Source organism: Citrus clementina, unplaced genomic scaffold (assembly GCF_000493195.1).
Source record: "Citrus clementina cultivar Clemenules unplaced genomic scaffold, Citrus_clementina_v1.0 scaffold_7, whole genome shotgun sequence".
Taxonomy (NCBI): domain Eukaryota; kingdom Viridiplantae; phylum Streptophyta; class Magnoliopsida; order Sapindales; family Rutaceae; genus Citrus; species Citrus x clementina.
In genome coordinates this window covers 2105644-2124375 of record NW_006262075.1, presented here as the reverse complement: position 1 = coordinate 2124375, position 18732 = coordinate 2105644, and the positions used below count along the sequence as shown (strand labels likewise).

Genomic DNA, 18732 nt, shown 5'->3' with positions numbered 1-18732 from the left:
CCAGCCAGCCAGCCAGCCAGCCTTTCTCTTGGAAAATAGTTTCCATATAGGCTAGAAATTACATAATAACTCGGAACATGATCGAGAGAATGCATGTCTTTTTTACCACGTATTAATTAAATACAGTGGAGTGGAAATCTTTTAAATTAAAAAACAACCATCATTGATTAATTGATCTTCCGTCAATAAAAGGTTAAGGAACTCAAATAACGTCAAGATTTCGGAAGCAGCTATGAAGCTTCCATTACGCTGGATTGGAGTTTCATTGCATAAGAAGAAACAGATCACTCAAGTGTAAACATATGCGCTTCTGAAGGCATATGCGGATCGTCTCACTTGTCTTATTTTATTGTTTTTGTTTAAGTTATTACGACCATTGTTCTCAATCATTAACCACCGAATTATGTAATAATGAGCGCGATTATAAATTTATATGCAATTTTTCATTTTTCAGCAGAATCGTGTTCGTACTTTCCATGAAAATCCTGACAAAACTCTCTTCTATTCCATTAAATGTGAGCTTTGGATTCCCACTCACTTTCTAACGATACATGTGGCAGAAAGAATTCCGTAAATCGGGGGTATACTTACTGATTAATGATTCGTCATTTGAAACAACTGTAAAACCGGACCCCACAAAAATAAAAAAATAATTAAAGTAATATCAAATAGTCATTTTTTTTTTTGGGTGAAAATAGTAGCAACACAACTGATAATTATACGGGAACATAGTACTGTGTCTTCAGTTTTGGTATTGTCGCTTGAACTTATCAGATGCTAAAATTGGAAGCAAATTTCTAGGGCTCGTAACGATTTCAAAAGTTTCAACCAACTTTGTAAGTTGGAATAAAAATCTCAAGCCAAGAGATAGGCAATTAAATGAAGAATATTTGAAGTAGATAGGTAGCTATCATTGCAAAAGAATGAGCTTAAATAATAAGAGAGGAGATTTTTCTGATAGAATACTTTGTTAGTAAGTACACTAATGAACAAACACAATTATCTCCTTAATTATGCATGCAACAAAGCATGCAACTCATTCTATGATGCCGTGATTTTAATCATGATATTAATACCGTAATTAAACATAACTTTTGTAAACAAAGCATAAGGCATGTAAGTTTAATATAAAAGTTGTAAATCAAGATTGAGTGTAAAATAAAACATAAAATATTAAAATAGAATATAAGACTTATAAATGTAAGATAAAATAAGTATATTAATATAAGAGTAGTAAATTGGTGTACTATTAGTAAATAAAATAAAAACTTACAAACATAATATAAAACTTGTAAATCAACATTAAGTGTAAACTAAAAACATAAATTATGTAAGTGAAATATAAGACTTATAAATAAAAGATAAAACAAGTAAATCTACATAGGAGTGGTAAATTGATGTATTATTGGTAAACATAACAAAAACTTACAAATGTAATGTAAAACATGTAAATCAATATTAAGTATAAAAATAAAACATAATTTTGTAAATTGAACGTAAGACTTCTAAATATAAGATAAAACAAGTAAATTAGCATAGAAGTGGTAAATTGGTGTATCAATAGTAAACAAAACAAAAATTTACAAATAAAATATAAAACTTATAAATCAACATTAAGGGTAAAATAAATAATAAATTAGGTAAAACAAGTAAATTAACGTATGAATACTAGATTTGTGTATTATTAGTAAATAAAACAAAAACTTACAATTGTATCATAAAACTTATAAATCAACACTAAGTATAACATAAACCATAAATTGGAACATAAGACTTATAGATGAAAAGTAAAACAAGTAAATTAATATAAGAGCTATTGAAAAAAAATAAAAAATTACAAGTGTAAAATAAAAACTCATTATAATAATGGTTACCTTATAAATTTCCTGATTTTTTTCTAAATTAAATAATAATAGTTTTAGGTTTACATAATACATGTGGTAATATATGTCAAATTTTATTAAAAAAAATTAATCTCAAAATTAAATTTTGAAAAACTACTATTCTCATGTTTTCAACAGATGTTTGTCGGGTGATTTTGTATCCTTCTAAACTTCTTCGACAACAATCTCAAATGATATTTAAGTATAAGTAAAAAGTAAAGTTTCAAATTACATAAAGTATGTAAAAAAGCAAAAAATAAATATAAAATCGTATATGTCTAGTAATATAAGAATTTCTTTTTCTTTTTCTTTTTTTGGTCTTGATCCACATCAAGAAAAATAATTTATTTAATTAACATGTGTAGTAAATAAACACTATGATAGAAAATGAAAAAAAAAAAGTTATAAATATCCTATAATGAACATAGAATTTATGGTTAAACCAATTTAATAAAGTTATTCCAATTGCTTCAATACGATTTTTTGTTTTCAATTGATGAGTTTTCTTTGTTTTATTAAATTAAATGAATAGTTTTTTTTTGTTAAATTAAAGTTTAACATTGATATACAAGATTTATATTATTTTTATAAGTGTATGTTTTGTTTTACAATTTTAAATATCAATTTACTACTCTTGTATTAATCTATTTATTTTACCTTATATTTACTAGACTTATATATAATTTATAAAATTTATATTTGTCACAATATTAATACCATATTTTTAATATAGGCATCGTAGAATTTTCCTACATGGTTATAGAGTTCTTTTTTCCTATTTCTCAAGGTTAACCAAAAAGAGAAAAATAAATATAAAAAAGAAACAGAAGAAAAAAGTAAACAAAGATTTCGAGCCCCCTTTAATTTGAAAATTAGCGATCCATATCATAGAGAGAGAAAGAGAAAATTTATAAATGTAGAATCTAGGCAGGTACTAAAGAACTGCCCTCCTCACTCATAAGCAAACTAAAAACATAATCCTTCGTGGGGAAAAAAGAATATTATAGAGAGAAATAGCATCAAGTCATAAATTCTCTCTTATACTTCTTGCTTTCATACTTAAAGGCTACTTGAATGGCTCAAATCCGGATGAATCGCAGGTCTTTAGCAGCAGCTGTTACTGTGTGGATGGTGTTTCTGGGTTTAATCATGATGGAAAAATTGAGCAACGCCGAGAGATTATTGAAAGATAAAGATCCCCAAGTTTTTGCTGACGAGAAAGAAACGAGACCAGGGTTTTTATGCAGAGTAGCTCATTTCTTATGGCAGAGTGGGGAGTCTTCTTATGAGCCTGTTTGGCCAGTGAGTTTTCTCATTCTTCTTACACTACTTTGTAGTTTTTATGTAACAGCTATCTTTCTCCTTGTATATCGTTCATTCATTTCAAATGTACAATTTATTGATTGAGCAGGAAATGCAGTTTGGCTGGAAAGTTGTGGTAGGATCAATTGTTGGATTCTTTGGTGCGGCATTGGGTAGTGTTGGTGGCGTTGGAGGTGGTGGAATTTTTGTTCCAATGCTCACCTTGATCATTGGCTTCGACCCCAAGTCTGCCACCGCCATTTCCAAGTGTCAGTACTCAGTAGTCAAATTTAAATCTGACCATCTACTCCCGCCTTGTCTAATTTAAATTTGATCATCATACTCTATTAACTTTACCCGCAAACAAATGAGTACATGCAAACGTACATGAAGAGCTAATACTAAATCTGACGCTTTCAAGTGCATCTGATTGCAATCATTAGTATCATTTTTGCTTGCAGGTATGATTATGGGAGCTGCTGGATCAACGGTTTACTATAACTTGAGACTGAGGCACCCAACACTGGACATGCCTCTCATAGATTACGACCTGGCTTTGTTATTTCAGCCCATGCTTATGCTAGGAATCAGCATTGGAGTTGCCTTCAATGTCATGTTCGCAGATTGGATGGTTACGGTGCTGCTTATCATCCTTTTCATAGGTAATTTTATTTGTTCTAACACAGTACATGAATTCTCTTTCGGTGATAGCAGTTTTGAATGATGAGGAATTTAAAATAGCTCGAAGAGTATAACCGTATGGGCTTCCGCTTAGAGCGCTCTTAGTTCCGGGCTTTTCTAGTTATCAGAAATGGTCGAACAACGGTTCTTCGTTTGGTCATATTTAAGTGAAATTATAGTACCGCGATCCGCTTTGGCAACCAAAAGCAGGAATATTTTCTGGAATATATATCTTAAAAAAAGAAAAAATCTTCTGATTAAAGAAACTAATGCTGTCTTTGGCAGGTACGTCAACCAAAGCGTTGTTCAAAGGCATCGATACATGGAAGAAAGAGACTATGATGAAGAAGGTTTTGTTTTTCAACTTACTAGTCTTGAGCTTTCAATGGACTTGTTTTCCCTTTAAGAAATGATGAGTTTGAGATTCTCTTTGACTCTCAGGAAGCAGCCAAGGTGCTAGAGTCAGAGTCCAAAGCCGCTGGTGAGTGCTCAACGGCTCCCTTGAAGCAAAAAACTTTCTTCTAAAACTAGTAAAAAGGGTATACTCGCTTTTCATCAAGGGTATAACCTTACAAAAAAAAAGCCTTCTCACAAGGGCCTGCTTTATGGTCACAGTAGCTTAGGTGCCCCCCAGAGAGCAGAACCATATAAGTAAGAACAAACCATTTTTTGTTTTTACAGGAGTTAGAAGAGTGATAAACCGATCTATTAATTTATCAAAAGTCACTTCATCTGCTACCGGATAAGAGGGATTCAAATATAGGAATTCAAAGTAATCATTATAAGTAACAATTATCTTTTTCCCATAGTCTAAATTGTTACTAGTCACAGGCAAAATTTCCATTTCAGATTCTACTAACATTCAGATTCAAAATCAAACTGTATTACTTAAAATTCATAGGTTTTATCTTATTTATAGAAACGATCTAATGTAATAAAGCAATTGATTGTACAAAGGAACTCGATTCCACAACAATAACCGGGGCCTTCAATCAAATTTGGTCTCCTTGCCTTTGATACTATTTTGTTAGGAAAATATTTTTTGAGACCAAGATCTAAACCATTTATTCAACTTTCAAGTAGCCGAATGTCAATCTCCTTCTATACAACCTTTCATAGAAAAAGTTTGTGCTGATGTCCTGAACTGCAGATGTTGATGGCCAAGATTACAAACAATTACCAAGCGGTCCCTCTACACTACATGATGAAGAGGTGAGTTAAAATTTTTTGTAGGTTTTACTATACAAATATTCCTTTTTAAAGGTTCTCAATGACACTGTAAACTTCTTGTTGCCATTAGGCTATTACTGCTCTAATGATTCTGAGTTTCATCCAGGTTCCCGTCATTAAAAACATTTACTGGAAAGAGTTATCACTGCTTTTGTACGTGTGGTTAGGCTTTCTTGCCGTTCAGCTTGCTAAGGTAAACTGCATGTTATAATCAATAATATTACGCTAGAAAGAGAATTCAGATCATTGGTATGACCTCATCTAGTTGCACTATCAGTCATTGCATGAAAAAGACAGAAAGATTGTTGGTGTTTTATCCTACATTTCCGAGTAGTTGTCTGCAAAACACCATGTATATGACTCATTCTTTGTTGCGACATCTATGAATTTGCATGCAGGAATATGTTGTACCATGCTCTATCACATACTGGATTCTAAACGCCTTGCAGGTAAGTTCTATATCATGAATCTGAGCACGCCTTTCACAAATTTACTAATTAGTACGTACACATAAAAGCTTGGTGACATAGGTATTCAGATTGTCTACCGCAAGCGCCCTTTACACTTAAACGCACTAACCCGCAACAACAAAACCAAATAATGGGAAGTCTCAACACCCGAAGCATTTATGAAGAGTTGGATACTTGCCCGAGCAAGAATTTAATGAAAACAAGGAAAAAAAAATGCTTAACAGCTCAAAAATTACATTTTCTCAATGACTAAATCGATTTTTCATCACAATTCGACATGGTATAGGTACCAATTGCAGTCTCTGTTGCACTGTTTGAAGCTATATGCTTGTACAAAGGAACTAGGGTGATAGCATCAAAGGGGAAAGAAATCACAAATTGGAAGATTCATCAGATTGTATTTTACTGTTTTTGTGGGATTGTAGCCGGTATGGTGGGTGGATTACTAGGGCTAGGGGGAGGCTTCATCTTGGGACCTCTTTTTCTTGAACTGGGAATTCCCCCTCAGGTATGCACTAAACTGCTAAGTCAGGGCCAAATGGAGGGTGGAGGGAATAACTTCGAAGTTTCACAGAGGATGTACCAGCAACATCTCATAACAGCAAATTTGAACCCTTTTTTTGCAGGTAGCAAGCGCAACATCAACATTTGCAATGACTTTCTCATCCTCAATGTCTGTTGTGCAATATTATCTTCTCGATCGTTTCCCGGTCCCTTATGGTAGGTGATAAAAGTGAAAATACTAAATTTCATAACACTATTGGCATTGCTGACTCACTTGGCCTTAACAAAATCTTATTTTCTTGGCTGCAGCTGCTTTTTTTACTTTAGTTGCAACCTTTGCTGCCTTCGCCGGCCAGCACGTAGTGAGAAAGATAATTGCAGTCCTAGGGAGGGCCTCAATAATCGTTTTCATATTAGCTTTGACAATCTTCGTGAGCGCAATCAGTTTAGGTAATGACACTCTCAAGATTTCTGTGATTTATTTGAAATGCCATGAGTTGAGAGCAACTAGATGATTAATCTTTGGAAAATAAAGTTGATAAACAACAAATGGCTTCTCTACTCTATAATTGCAGGTGGATTTGGCATCGAAAACATGGTTAAGAAATTGAAAAATCAAGAGTATATGGGGTTCGAAAATCTTTGTCAGATTTCCTAAGTTTCAGGTGCATTGGTACAGCAGTGGTGAGCAGAGAGCTGATGTTTGTTCATTTATTTTCAAGTAAAGAAAAATTGTGGGTTATGTATATGTTGGCAGACATTCATATTATTGATTGTAATAGTGTCTGCTGAAACTTCTTAAGCAGAGCTTCAGCATGTTTTTATTTATATTCTTGAAGGGAAATTGTGCCAATTCAAACTACCCTTATTCAGGAAAGGGTGATGTAAGAAAACTATTCGGAATAATAATTTAAGACGTGAATGAAGATTTTCAATCATTCTTAACCCGTGGATCAAACTTGCTAATTAAGTTGGATTTCAACGCAAAAGACCCACATACTAAATAACACCCTCTCATGCATTGATTATTGGTTACAAGTCCCACAAACTCCTTTCAACGGAGTTTTGGTACCTCTATGTCTAAATCTACTTAAGAATATGGTTATTTAAACCAACTAAATTTTAATTATAAAAATATAATTTGACTAATTTGACTTTATTTTCTCTTTATTTATCTCTTTTTCTTATCAAATTTTATGATATACATGAAATAAATATTGTATTTTAAAAAAACAAAATTATTCAAAAATTAACAAATTTAACCCAATTGTAATCTAAATAAAATGAAAGGGTTTATACCATCATGTAAAAATAAAAAGTAAATTTTTTATATCATTTTGAATCTATTAGAATTTTTTTGGTCATATCTCATAAACACAAACTATAAGTAGTAATAATAATAGATAAAAACCGATAAAGTTATAGTGAAAGAGAAGTTGATATAGTAAGAAAGAATAAAAAAGAAAAACTTAAAAAGAGCGAAACTAGTTTAGATATTGACCATGGTTAAAACAGAGAGAGAAAATAATTAATCAAGGGTGATTTTATGATTTTTGAGAATTAATGAATCAAAATAACAAGTTATAATTTAATAATAATTTTAATAAAATAAAGTTGGTATTGAAAGAAAATTAGTGGGACTATTTAAACCTTTTACCTAATATTGAGAAAGAACATACAATTTGTACTTGAAAAAAAAAGTTTGAAGGCAACAAAAGAGAAATTTCATATGTATTATTTGGATGGATCTTTGACTTAAGTTTGTTCAAAAATCATGATACAAAAATTTTAAAATTGATTGCATTAAAATAATCGATTAGTAATGATATAATTACAAAGTCTAGATATAAAATTTGTATCATAAATGATGTTGCACAAATCAATGACGATCATGTATTTAATGATATTTAATTTTTTATATCATTAATGATGTTATACCCATATTTTACAAAACTTTAGCTCAAGGACCCACGTCAAATAACATGTCATAATCTAAATAGGATAAAATAATAAAAGTCCTAATTCTCATTAAACTTGAATCCTACAAGATAAGAGATACGTTTCCTAACTCAATTATACTTTTAATCATTTTTCTTATTATACAACACAATTAAAGGTATGCAAGAGAAATAGGCGTATTTGAGGAGAGGGTACAATATCCTCTATGCCTTTTCTCTTACTCTCATTTCTCTCTTTTATTATTTATTTTTTATTGTGCTACTCTCGATCTTTGACTTGAGCATCAGAGGGTTTAAGCTGGTAACACCTCCAGCGATCCTTGATGGGTTATTATTTTGTAGGATTCTAACCTTTTTACTCTCAATAATGGCAATTTTGAGGACACTAAGCTCTCTCATAACTCGTTCTCCGAGAAAACAAAATCTTTCTGAACTCTTATTTTTAAATCTAAAGTTTAGCATTAACGAGTGATAATAATACTGTTGAGTGCTGGAGAATGTATATTTATAAAAGATAAAATAATTATTTATATATTTATAAAGGGTAAAATCATCATTTTGTATTTTAACTCTCGTAACATCTATACTTTTATGCATTTAAGTCCCTTATACTTTAATTGTGTGTTGTATTATAATTTAAATATTTTATGTATTTCATGGGCATTTTGGTTATTTTATAATTAATGAGAAGTTGGACAGCAAAATATATGATATTTTTGAGCTCGGAACAACTGAAAACTTTAGGAGGAGTATAAACCCATAAAGGGGTATATGGTACTATTCAAATATAAGGTATTGTTCACACATACGATATTATTCACATGTATGGGATTATTTACATATACGGTATGATGAAATGACATCATCTTATTTGACCAATGATGTGACATTGACTAATTATGTGATGTTAAACGATGATGTGGCAGGATCTTTTTGGATCGAAATGCTGATGTAGTATTGACTGATGATGTGATAGTATATTATTGGACTGAAATGTTGATGTGACATTGACTGATGATGTGTTCCAACCAATCCAAGTTTACCACATGGCGCAATCCTAAGCGTCCGAGTTATTTTCTTCCAATGGCTAAATTTTATGTAGTTCTTTCTCCATCTTATATTTTCTATATATTTTAATAGAATTTTCATTTTGCCCTTATTTAAAAAATGAGTGGCTAATTTAATTTCAAACTTGGGTTGAAGGTAAAGTCTCAACATGATCCATGAGCTTAATTTGGTAAGTTAATTTATTTTATCTCTTTGTTTTATTCTATCACTTTGTTTTAACTTATCGTTGACAGACAATGTATCTTAACTAAATTTTGCACAATATACCGACTCTCTAGTAAACGATTGTTACTGTTTAGCATGATGAGCACTTAACATCATATCTATTAGAGAGAAAACTCTCTTATAGTATTTGATGGGTTGTCTTGATATAGTGTCGATTGAGAGTGCATCTAAGCTATTTAGTGGACCGTTTTGCCATGTTGTCGACATAAGAATTTTTATCGTCAGGCAAAACATATTCTTAACACCATATTTAGCAGAAGATCATTATCCTCTGGTAAAATGAGCGCTTGATACCATATTTACTAGAGTGAGAATTATGAGAAATGGAAATACCTCCTCATAAATTAATTAGAACTAAAAACTAATATTAAACTCATTGTGAAGTGTTGAGTGTAAATCTAGAGATTCAAGCACCTCATTTGCATAGTTTCATATTTAATTCATTCCCAACCTTTTATTTTACATACCAAGATAAAGAAAACACTTCTAATCAATGCACTTATAAAATTAACCCTACAAATAATTAAATTTACCTCCTCGTGGGATCGACACTCGTTACCACAAATTTATACTGCAATAAATTTATGTGTTTGCAAGTATAATAAAATTTGGGTAACAAATATTTCATAGTACTAATCAATGAATGACTTATAATACGTCATGTTATTTATAATATGAACTTTTTAAATACATCATTCTTGGTGATGATAGAAATGATTAATAACAATATTAAATGCAATGTTAGATCACAAAAGATCAATGTATAAATTATCTGTGTCACAATTTTAAATAAAAAATTTACTCCATCGTACGTATATTTTAATTTTTTTTTAGCTTTAATATGTACATTACAATTAACATTACTATGTATATTACAATAAAAAAAGTTGTTGATATATATACTGTAATCTATTGTGATTATCTTAAATTAATCTATTATGACACAATCTAAATTTTAACAACAAATATCTACTCCCCATGGCCATGAAGAAGATGTACCTAACCCGAGTGAGGGCATGAGTTCACGGCCGAGTGTCTACCTTTTCTGGATTTTAGCCTCAAGTAATCTGCCAACAGAAGACCACAACCTAAAACGACTGAAAGAGCACGAGAACTGAGAACACATGCGCGCACGCTTAACAGCCCATAATTAATATTACTACTTTGCAAGCCTTTTTTATTATTTTTTAATTAAAGAAAGGAAAAGTAAGAAAAAAAATTCAAAGCACCAGCAGCCCAGCTGTCAACAACCAACAGGGCGACGCAGTGATTAAGTTCAAGTCTCCGGGCAAGAAGAATTCAACACCCGTTTTCCCGCCCAAACTTTTAATAGGAAACGACAAATTTGATTACAGGAAACCAAAAAAAAAAGAAAAAAGAAAAAAAGAAAAATTGTACAATAAAAAGTTCTAAATGTTCAGCAGTGTTAATTTACACTGACGTTCCGTGTTCTCCTTTCTGCTCTCTTGTGGTGGCCTCCGTTTGTCTTCGGTCGTCACTCACTAAAAGTTCTTAGTAGGTATGGTTCTCGCTCATACAGGTCACAATTTTACAATTTTATAAACGTGTTATTTGCAGTTTTGCACTGTTCGGTGATCAAAACCCTAGGTTTAATGTTTATGTTAATATAGTTTCTTTTTGTTTTCTTCTTTCTTTGTTTTGATGCGTTCTGTGTCGAGAAAAGCTCATTTTAGTGTTGTATTGGTTGATTTCTGTGAGGCATTTAGGGTTTCCAAATGGTTGTCGATAACGAAGTGAAGGACGAAGATGCCTCTGCAGAGTCCCCGACTTCCGTTCTCGAAGACGAGGTCATATTTTGCCTTTTTTTTTTTTTTCTTGCTTTTGTTTGGTTCTCTGGATAATGTGGTGATGTTATTTGTTCGAGGCTCTGTTTGATAAATGGTAATGTTGAGAAGAACTTAAGAAAAAAAAAAGGAGGGACGAGGGTGTAAAATTAGTTATCTTTTAGGAATTTTAAGCGGTTTGATTATATATTTTATTGTTTTTGTGAATACAAAGCAAAGCTATCATTGCTTTCTAGTATGTTGGCTTTGATTTGCCAAGGAGAGTTGTTTTGTACACACACGTCTGCTCAACCTATTCTCTACATGGCACGTACAAATGTTATTTAGAAAAATAATTTTGTGTAAGCATTTGTGATTTCTGCATTTGTTTACTTCATTTTGATTATGTTTGTAACCTTTTTAGCTTTTGAAATAGTCTGCAATGGTGAGGGTTTTCATTTTTATTTGATGTGAACGGAAGAAATTAGCTTTTCCATAGAGCTCACATTTTGGTTAAATTTGAATTGGTGGTTATCTTTTTTATTTTTTGTGGTTCTTTAAGTCCTCTGATTGCTTTATTTTAGATCCTTCTCCTTCTTTTTATTTTTAATCATATATAGGATATATGCAAGGCAAACATTGAAGCCAAGATGGAGGAAGTGGTTACTTTAGATGCAGAGAGTAATGGCACACTTCTCATATCTAAAGACATGGAAGAGGAGGAGAAAAAGTTACTAGAAGCTCGAGCTGATGAAGAGAATGTAGAACAAGAGAATGTGTCAAAGAACGAAGCCCACCTGAATGACCTGCAGTTCAATAAGTTGGATGAACTTCTAACGCAAACCCAGATGTATGCGGAGTTCCTGCTGGAAAAAATGGAAGACATTACAGTTGTATATACCTCAAGTACCTTTCGATGAACTTTATCAGTTGGAAATTGATTTTCTTGTTGTTGATCAAGTTTCATGTGAATTGCATTGCTAGAATGGAGTCGAGCAGGAGAGTGAACCTGTTGGGAAAAAGAAGGGTCGTGGTTCAAAAAGAAAAGCAGCACCTCAATGCAATACTGTAAGTTTTGTGCATTACTTTTCCTTCCTTGTAACTTTTTATGACATTGTACAAATTGGCTTATCTTAGTATGATCTGAAACTAGTACTATTGATAATATATTTTATAATGAGCGTATGATGGTTTGAAATTTGCAGCATGACTAATAACAGAGCACTATTAATTTTAGGAAACTATGATTCCAAAAATAACAAAACAAAAAAATGTTAAGGAAGAAGATTAAGAAGAATTTATGTTCGTATAAAAATTGTTACTACTAGTAAATTATAGAATTTCAGAAAGGTCACAAGTGTGCGTTGAGGCTGTGCAGCGGGAAAAAAGATAATTAATTTATCCATCAATTATAAGTAGTATGGACAAAACTAAAACCATGGATGATTGGATGGGAAAGTAAAGTGCTAACTATCCTTAGGTGAGAAAACTTTTTGTAAAAATCTTGTGTTCTTAGGCTGCTTGTATGTGCTTGTCATATTGCATTATATTCATTTTGGAAACTGGGAAGGGAAACCTATACAAGCATGACATTCCTATAAACATGATCTTTTAAGTTTCCCAAACAATGTTGTTGGGCTATGTATTTTATTTTTGAACACTGATGAAACATTCAAAGCTATTTTAACGTATTAAATCAATTATATAACTGGGGTGTTTGATCAGAGGAAGGCCAAGAGGGCAGTTGCAGCAATGCTTACTAGATCTAAAGAAGGAGAGAAAACTGAAAATGAGAACCTGAACGAGGAAGAAAGAGTTGATAAAGAGCAGAGAGAACTTGTACCTCTGTTAACTGGGGGAAAGTTAAAATCTTACCAACTTAAAGGTGTGAAGTGGTTGATTTCATTATGGCAAAATGGGTTAAATGGGATTCTTGCAGATCAAATGGGTCTTGGAAAGACAATTCAAACAATTGCTTTCCTTGCTCATTTAAAGGGGAATGGATTGCATGGGCCTTATTTAGTAATTGCTCCACTGTCTACTCTCTCAAATTGGGTAAATGAGATTTCAAGGTAATTTGGGTATTTATTTTTGTGCATACTAGCATGGATGCTAGCAAGCTAGCATGGATGTTCAAATAATTTTTTGAAAATAATTTGATAGGTTTGTGCCCTCTGTAAGTGCAATTATCTACCATGGAAGCAAGAAAGAGAGAGATGAGATACGAAGGAAGCACATGCCTCGAGCAATTGGCCCAAAATTCCCCATAGTTGTTACTTCTTATGAGGTTGCACTCTCTGATGCAAGAAAATATTTGAGACATTACAATTGGAAATATCTTGTTGTGGATGAGGTAACTGTTCTCATATACTCATAAAATATGTTCTGCCCCACTATTTATTTATATTGAATTGTGAAACGTTAAAATGAGTGATTTGCTCATGCAATCTTAACACTTTTCTTTTTCTCCTTTTCTGAAGGGGCACAGGTTGAAAAATCCAAAATGCAAACTGCTGAAGGAATTAAAATATATACCGATAGGAAATAAGCTTCTATTAACTGGGACTCCTCTGCAGAACAATTTGGCAGAGCTTTGGTCATTGTTACATTTTATTCTGCCTGATATTTTCTCATCCCTTGAAGAATTTCAGTCATGGTTGGTATATACTACCTATTAGCCTTTTGAGATACTTTAAATCCAATTGTTAAGTTTTTGTTGATAATGTGCATCTGTCGGCAGTTGAAGGAGTATCATTTTAGTTATTTGGACACGATAGGTATAATCTTAGACTCATATAATAGAATTTTCAGATACAAAACTGTTGCTACATTGATTTTGTGATATGTAGATCCTGGGTACCTATGTGAGCTGATTCTATGAGTAAAAATATTTTTGTTGCTTTACTTTTTGTGCTTAGCAGTCAGTAATTGTAATCATTTAACCAAGAAAATTGGAAAAGATAAAGAAACAGAGATCATGAATAAAATAGGTTATCTTAAGCATTGTTTACTACGTTTATGTTAGAAAACAAATATTAATGCTTGACTTTGGTTGATGTTACAAAGTTTAAGTCCATGCCCAGCTATGATTGATGTCAGCTGATAAGAATTTTATCTCCCTAATGTGATTATGCCTGTTGTCATATTCTGGCATATTTAGTTAATGAAAACTATATTCAGGTTTGATCTGTCTGGAAAGTGCAATTCTGAAGTCATGAAGGAAGAGTTGGAAGAGAAGAGAAGGGGACAAGTATGCATTCCCTTTCAACAGTGTTTTTCCCTTTATCAGACAATTTTGGGTTGCATATATAATGCTTGGGGATTTGATTACCTGCAGATGGTGGCTAAACTCCATGCTATTTTACGCCCATTTCTTCTTCGGCGAATGAAGTCTGATGTTGAACAGATGCTCCCTCGTAAAAAGGAGATCATTTTATATGCTACCATGACAGAGCATCAGAGGAACTTCCAGGATCATTTAATTAATAAGACATTGGAAAACCATTTACGGGAGAAGGTTTTCAGTGCAGGTAGTAGAGCACCCTTGGTTTTAAATTGTCGTGTAATGATTTTTATGGGGAGATGAAGGTGCTCATCGTTATCTTTTTGTTTTTCTTGTTCTGTAATAGACACTTTGAGGGCTGTGCTTTCTGTTTGGAACTGTTTTTCTGGGTACTTGCTCATGTTAATGTAGTGGTACTAACTAGCAATTAGCAAATATATTGGACAATTTAAAGTGAGAGAGTCCGCAAAAGTAGCACCTTTTCAGACAATTTGCAAATTTTGTAGTTTTTAATGATGTTTCAGTCATTATTTGGGTAAATTTGTCGCCGTGAAAAACATTGACTGAGGTCTCCTGACTTATCTATTAATATTGATTTATAAGAAAACAGAGACTATCCATCCCTTAATTTTCCTCTCCCAGTAGTTGTAAAAATCTCCTGAGGAGGCTGTTTTCTATTTGCCAAGGGATCAAATCGGTTAATTACCAGATTATTGATTCTTTTAGGATCATTTTGATTTTTCTTTCTCTGTTTGTGTGTCTCTCTCTTAATTGTAATGTGAGTTATGGTTAATCAGATCATTGGAGATTTATATCTTGTTATATGAATTTTCTTGATATATTGCTACCATCTTTGATGTCTTTCTTGAATCTTCTTTCAACTGTCCCTTTTTTTCCCCCCTAAATAATGGCTTTTTATCTCTGATTTACTTACAATTTCTAAAACTGCAGGACGTGGTATGAAAGGAAAGCTTAACAATCTGATGGTTCAACTACGGAAGAATTGCAACCATCCTGACCTTTTAGAGTCAGCTTTCAGTGACTCATGTATAGTCTTTGCTATCTATATTGTATACCTTTTTTGACTGTGTTGTCTAATGCTTGCTCATACCAATTTGTTGTCTTCATAACAGGTTTTTACCCACCTGTTGAACAGATTGTTGAACAGTGTGGTAAATTCCGCTTGCTTGACAGATTGTTGGCTCGGCTATTTGCCCGCAACCACAAAGTATGAGTTACAAATTGGTAGTTATATATTCTTTTAGCTTATAAGTAGTTTACTCATATTCATTTGTCTCTGGAAACAGGTTCTTGTCTTCTCTCAATGGACTAAGATTCTGGATATAATGGAATACTATTTTAGTGAAAAGGGATATGAAGTCTGTAGAATTGATGGCAGCGTGAGATTAGATGAAAGGAAAATACAGGTTTGAGCTACCTCACTACCAATTTATTTTGTTTTTGTATATGTTAATTCATAAACAAGTTTTTTTATATGTTCCATTTAAGCTTTTGCAAAAAAATTTCCAAACAATGTTAAGGAACTATGTTTTTCCTGGCTTGTTTCTGATTTTTTTTTTCTATTTGCATACTTTTGAAGTGTTGACGTCAATTAATTTGTGGTTTTTCTTTTTGGATTTTTATTTGGGCATGTTAAAAAGTTTTCAAACCATCTATGGAACAGTATCATTTGCAGCGTGTTGCATGTTAACCCCGATTGCCTATTTCCTAGTGGCAGCAGCAATTGTGCTTGGAAATTGTTGATGTAAGTGAATTAACAATAGTTCTGGTTCATTCTGTCTGTTTGCAAACAGATTCAGGATTTCAATGATGTGAACAGCAGTTATAGGATATTTCTTCTCAGCACTAGGGCTGGTGGATTGGGCATTAACCTCACTGCAGCTGATACCTGCATACTGTATGACAGTGACTGGGTACTCCTTTCTGCCATTTCTTGCCCTCTCTACTCTTGGTTTTTGTTTTTTTTTTTTTGACTTGTTTATGTTATTCTTCACGATTCAGTTAACAGTCATGAAGCTATTGTTTGATTCATTATGTTTCATGTGCATCCAGAATCCTCAAATGGATTTGCAGGCCATGGATAGATGTCATAGAATTGGCCAAACCAAGCCTGTTCATGTTTATAGGCTTGCAACTGCTCAATCTGTTGAGGTACTTAACTGATGATCCTGGTCTTTTGGCTTTCTGAAAGTCAATGCTGTATTTAGCATGGTAAAATGTTACGTGTATGTTAACAGGGTCGCATATTGAAAAGAGCTTTCAGTAAGCTGAAGCTTGAGCATGTTGTGATTGGAAAAGGGCAGTTTCATCAAGAACGGACCAAGTCTAATTGTATAGATGCCTTGGAGGTTTGATACTTTATTTTTAGCTGCTTTTGGTGCTTACTGTTTGTTGACATGGCATTATCTTCCATGGTATGCTGAAATTTCAACGGAGGACTTCTTAGTGATGCCATTTCTTATCTCTCTGTTTTAGCCTAACTGAACTCATCAGCTTTCCAATGGGCATTTAGTATGCAGAAGATAAAACATTGATATATGGTACTGTTCAGGATTTTTTCCCCTTTATCACTCAATTGTAACATTAGCTTTATAATAGATTTTACTAGTGGTTACTACTATAACCACATTTAAAAAAAAATGAAAAAAATGAAAAACAATCTCTATGATGATTTTATTCCTGTGGAGATCAAGTGTAGGACTCTAAAGTTGGTGAGTTGACTTAGTATTTCCTTCATAATTCACGTGGATATTTGTAGTGGGATGCTATGATACTGAGTTATAATGTCTCTTGTTGCCTCTTTCTATTTCCTGGACATTGAGATAGCTTCCAGATTTGAGAGAAGGAATTTAAATATTGTGCATGCCTAAATGTAAGATCGCTGTTGTGATATGATCTTTTTAACTCCTCACGTTCATAATTTGTGTGTTTTTTTGTTTTTGTTTTTTTCTAATTTCAGGAAGAGGATTTACTCGCACTTCTCCAGGATGAAGAAACTGCTGAAGACAAAATGATTCAGACAGATATCGGCGAGGAAGATTTGGAGAGGGTGTTGGATCGTGCCGACCTCATTGCTGGTTGTTTGGATGATGAGGAAAAGCCTAATGCTGCTGTTTACCCTCTTAAAGGACCTGGTTGGGAAGTGGTGATACCAACAGCAACTGGAGGCATGCTCTCCACTCTCAATAGTTAAGGATCCTTTCCGTGGATTCGGCACAGTGGAGTCTCTCACCTTTTGAATTTCAAACTGTTTGGGTCTTGTCCCTAACGATCGAAGAGCTATGTGCAATTTTTGGGAGCAGAGAAATGATTGAAATGCTCTTTTCCTGCGGACACTATAAAGGGCTGCATTTTCCGGAGATAGCCAGTCCACTTTTGTACATGTTTATTAGAAGTTTCATACCTGCACTATATTTGTTGAACGTAAAACCAGATTTGCCAAATGCATGGACACTAGGCAGCTATGGATGAAATTTTGGTGCTCGCATTGTCCACAGATTCGGCGTAGTGGAACCTCTTCACCTTTTGAATTTCAAATTCTTTGGGTCTTGTCCTTGAGGTTCAAAGAGCTACGTGCAATTTTGTGAGCGGAGAAATGATTGAAAATGCTCTTTTTTTACGTTGTAAAGGGCTTGTATTGTCGAGAAATATTATCCGTTCTCCTGGGTGAAAGCCGGACATCCTACTCGCTGCACGACAACGGACTTTAATTAGAGATTCAAAACTTTGTTTTCATTGGGGATGGTTAAAAAAATCCGACCCGACTGTTGGTGTGATCTTAACAGTCCAAACTTTTTGGGCCTTTACCCAAATTTAAAAGTCAAGGGTCGGGTTCGAACTTTAATGTTAAGGCTTCATCAAATTGACCCTAGCACTTAAAAAAAAAAAAATTATTTTTTATTAATAATGATAAATCGTGGCAAAATGACTTTAAATAATTAAAACACAAAATAATAAAGTGTGTTCTCAATGAAAAAGTTGAAGTACAAGATTTATAGATTATTCATATAAGTTGTTTTACATTTAGTTGATTTATATTTTCAAAAAAAATAAAAAATTTGGATATTTACCCAATAGTATACGAACAATAATAAAATCCTAATCAAAATTGATGAGCAAGTGGATCTCCCATATATTAATAAAATAAAGAATTACAATATAAATTATGGATATATTCTTAGAAATTAATTAACTGTTATATTAGTTAAATATATCACTTTTTAATTAGCTTTATTCAAGTATTACTACTCTAAAAACTACTCTGATGGTCAAATCATTATTCTTTAATATTCAAAAAAATCTGTAATTGAATTTGCATAGGTT

The 18732-nt window shown here is 32.8% G+C and overlaps 2 protein-coding genes across 2 annotated transcripts; both read left to right on the top strand.

The window, feature by feature from the left end:
* The first annotated feature begins 2825 nt into the window (after nucleotides 1-2825).
* Nucleotides 2826-7013, top strand: LOC18037099 (sulfite exporter TauE/SafE family protein 3). The gene is made up of 12 exons (XM_006425630.2): nucleotides 2826-3185; nucleotides 3295-3454; nucleotides 3647-3847; nucleotides 4152-4216; nucleotides 4308-4347; nucleotides 5017-5078; nucleotides 5203-5289; nucleotides 5495-5545; nucleotides 5853-6074; nucleotides 6193-6286; nucleotides 6380-6520; nucleotides 6646-7013. Exons 1-12 carry the CDS (start codon nucleotides 2958-2960, stop codon nucleotides 6726-6728), a joined length of 1434 nt encoding a protein of 477 aa, XP_006425693.1. The 5' UTR covers nucleotides 2826-2957; the 3' UTR covers nucleotides 6729-7013.
* Nucleotides 7014-10503: 3490 nt separating this feature from the next.
* LOC18037086 (ATP-dependent DNA helicase DDM1) lies at nucleotides 10504-17905 on the top strand. The gene is made up of 16 exons (XM_006425629.2): nucleotides 10504-10840; nucleotides 11049-11129; nucleotides 11726-11998; nucleotides 12090-12173; nucleotides 12831-13177; nucleotides 13269-13458; nucleotides 13586-13761; nucleotides 14286-14355; nucleotides 14443-14635; nucleotides 15340-15435; nucleotides 15522-15616; nucleotides 15696-15815; nucleotides 16203-16322; nucleotides 16462-16560; nucleotides 16647-16757; nucleotides 17369-17905. Exons 2-16 carry the CDS (start codon nucleotides 11058-11060, stop codon nucleotides 17600-17602), a joined length of 2280 nt encoding a protein of 759 aa, XP_006425692.1. The 5' UTR covers nucleotides 10504-10840; nucleotides 11049-11057; the 3' UTR covers nucleotides 17603-17905.
* Nucleotides 17906-18732: the final 827 nt, after the last annotated feature.

Excerpts from the sequence above, each read along its gene's own strand:
- LOC18037099 (XM_006425630.2), top strand. The coding sequence starts at position 2,958 with ATGGCTCAAATCCGGATGAATCGCAGGTCTTTAGCAGCAGCTGTTACT. Across the intron at positions 4,348-5,016 it reads GTCAGAGTCCAAAGCCGCTG|ATGTTGATGGCCAAGATTAC; the intron begins GTGAGTGCTCAA and ends CCTGAACTGCAG. Across the intron at positions 5,290-5,494 it reads TTGCCGTTCAGCTTGCTAAG|GAATATGTTGTACCATGCTC; the intron begins GTAAACTGCATG and ends ATTTGCATGCAG.
- LOC18037086 (XM_006425629.2), top strand. The coding sequence starts at position 11,058 with ATGGTTGTCGATAACGAAGTGAAGGACGAAGATGCCTCTGCAGAGTCC. Across the intron at positions 15,436-15,521 it reads GTCAGCTTTCAGTGACTCAT|GTTTTTACCCACCTGTTGAA; the intron begins GTATAGTCTTTG and ends TCTTCATAACAG. Across the intron at positions 15,617-15,695 it reads TATTTGCCCGCAACCACAAA|GTTCTTGTCTTCTCTCAATG; the intron begins GTATGAGTTACA and ends CTCTGGAAACAG.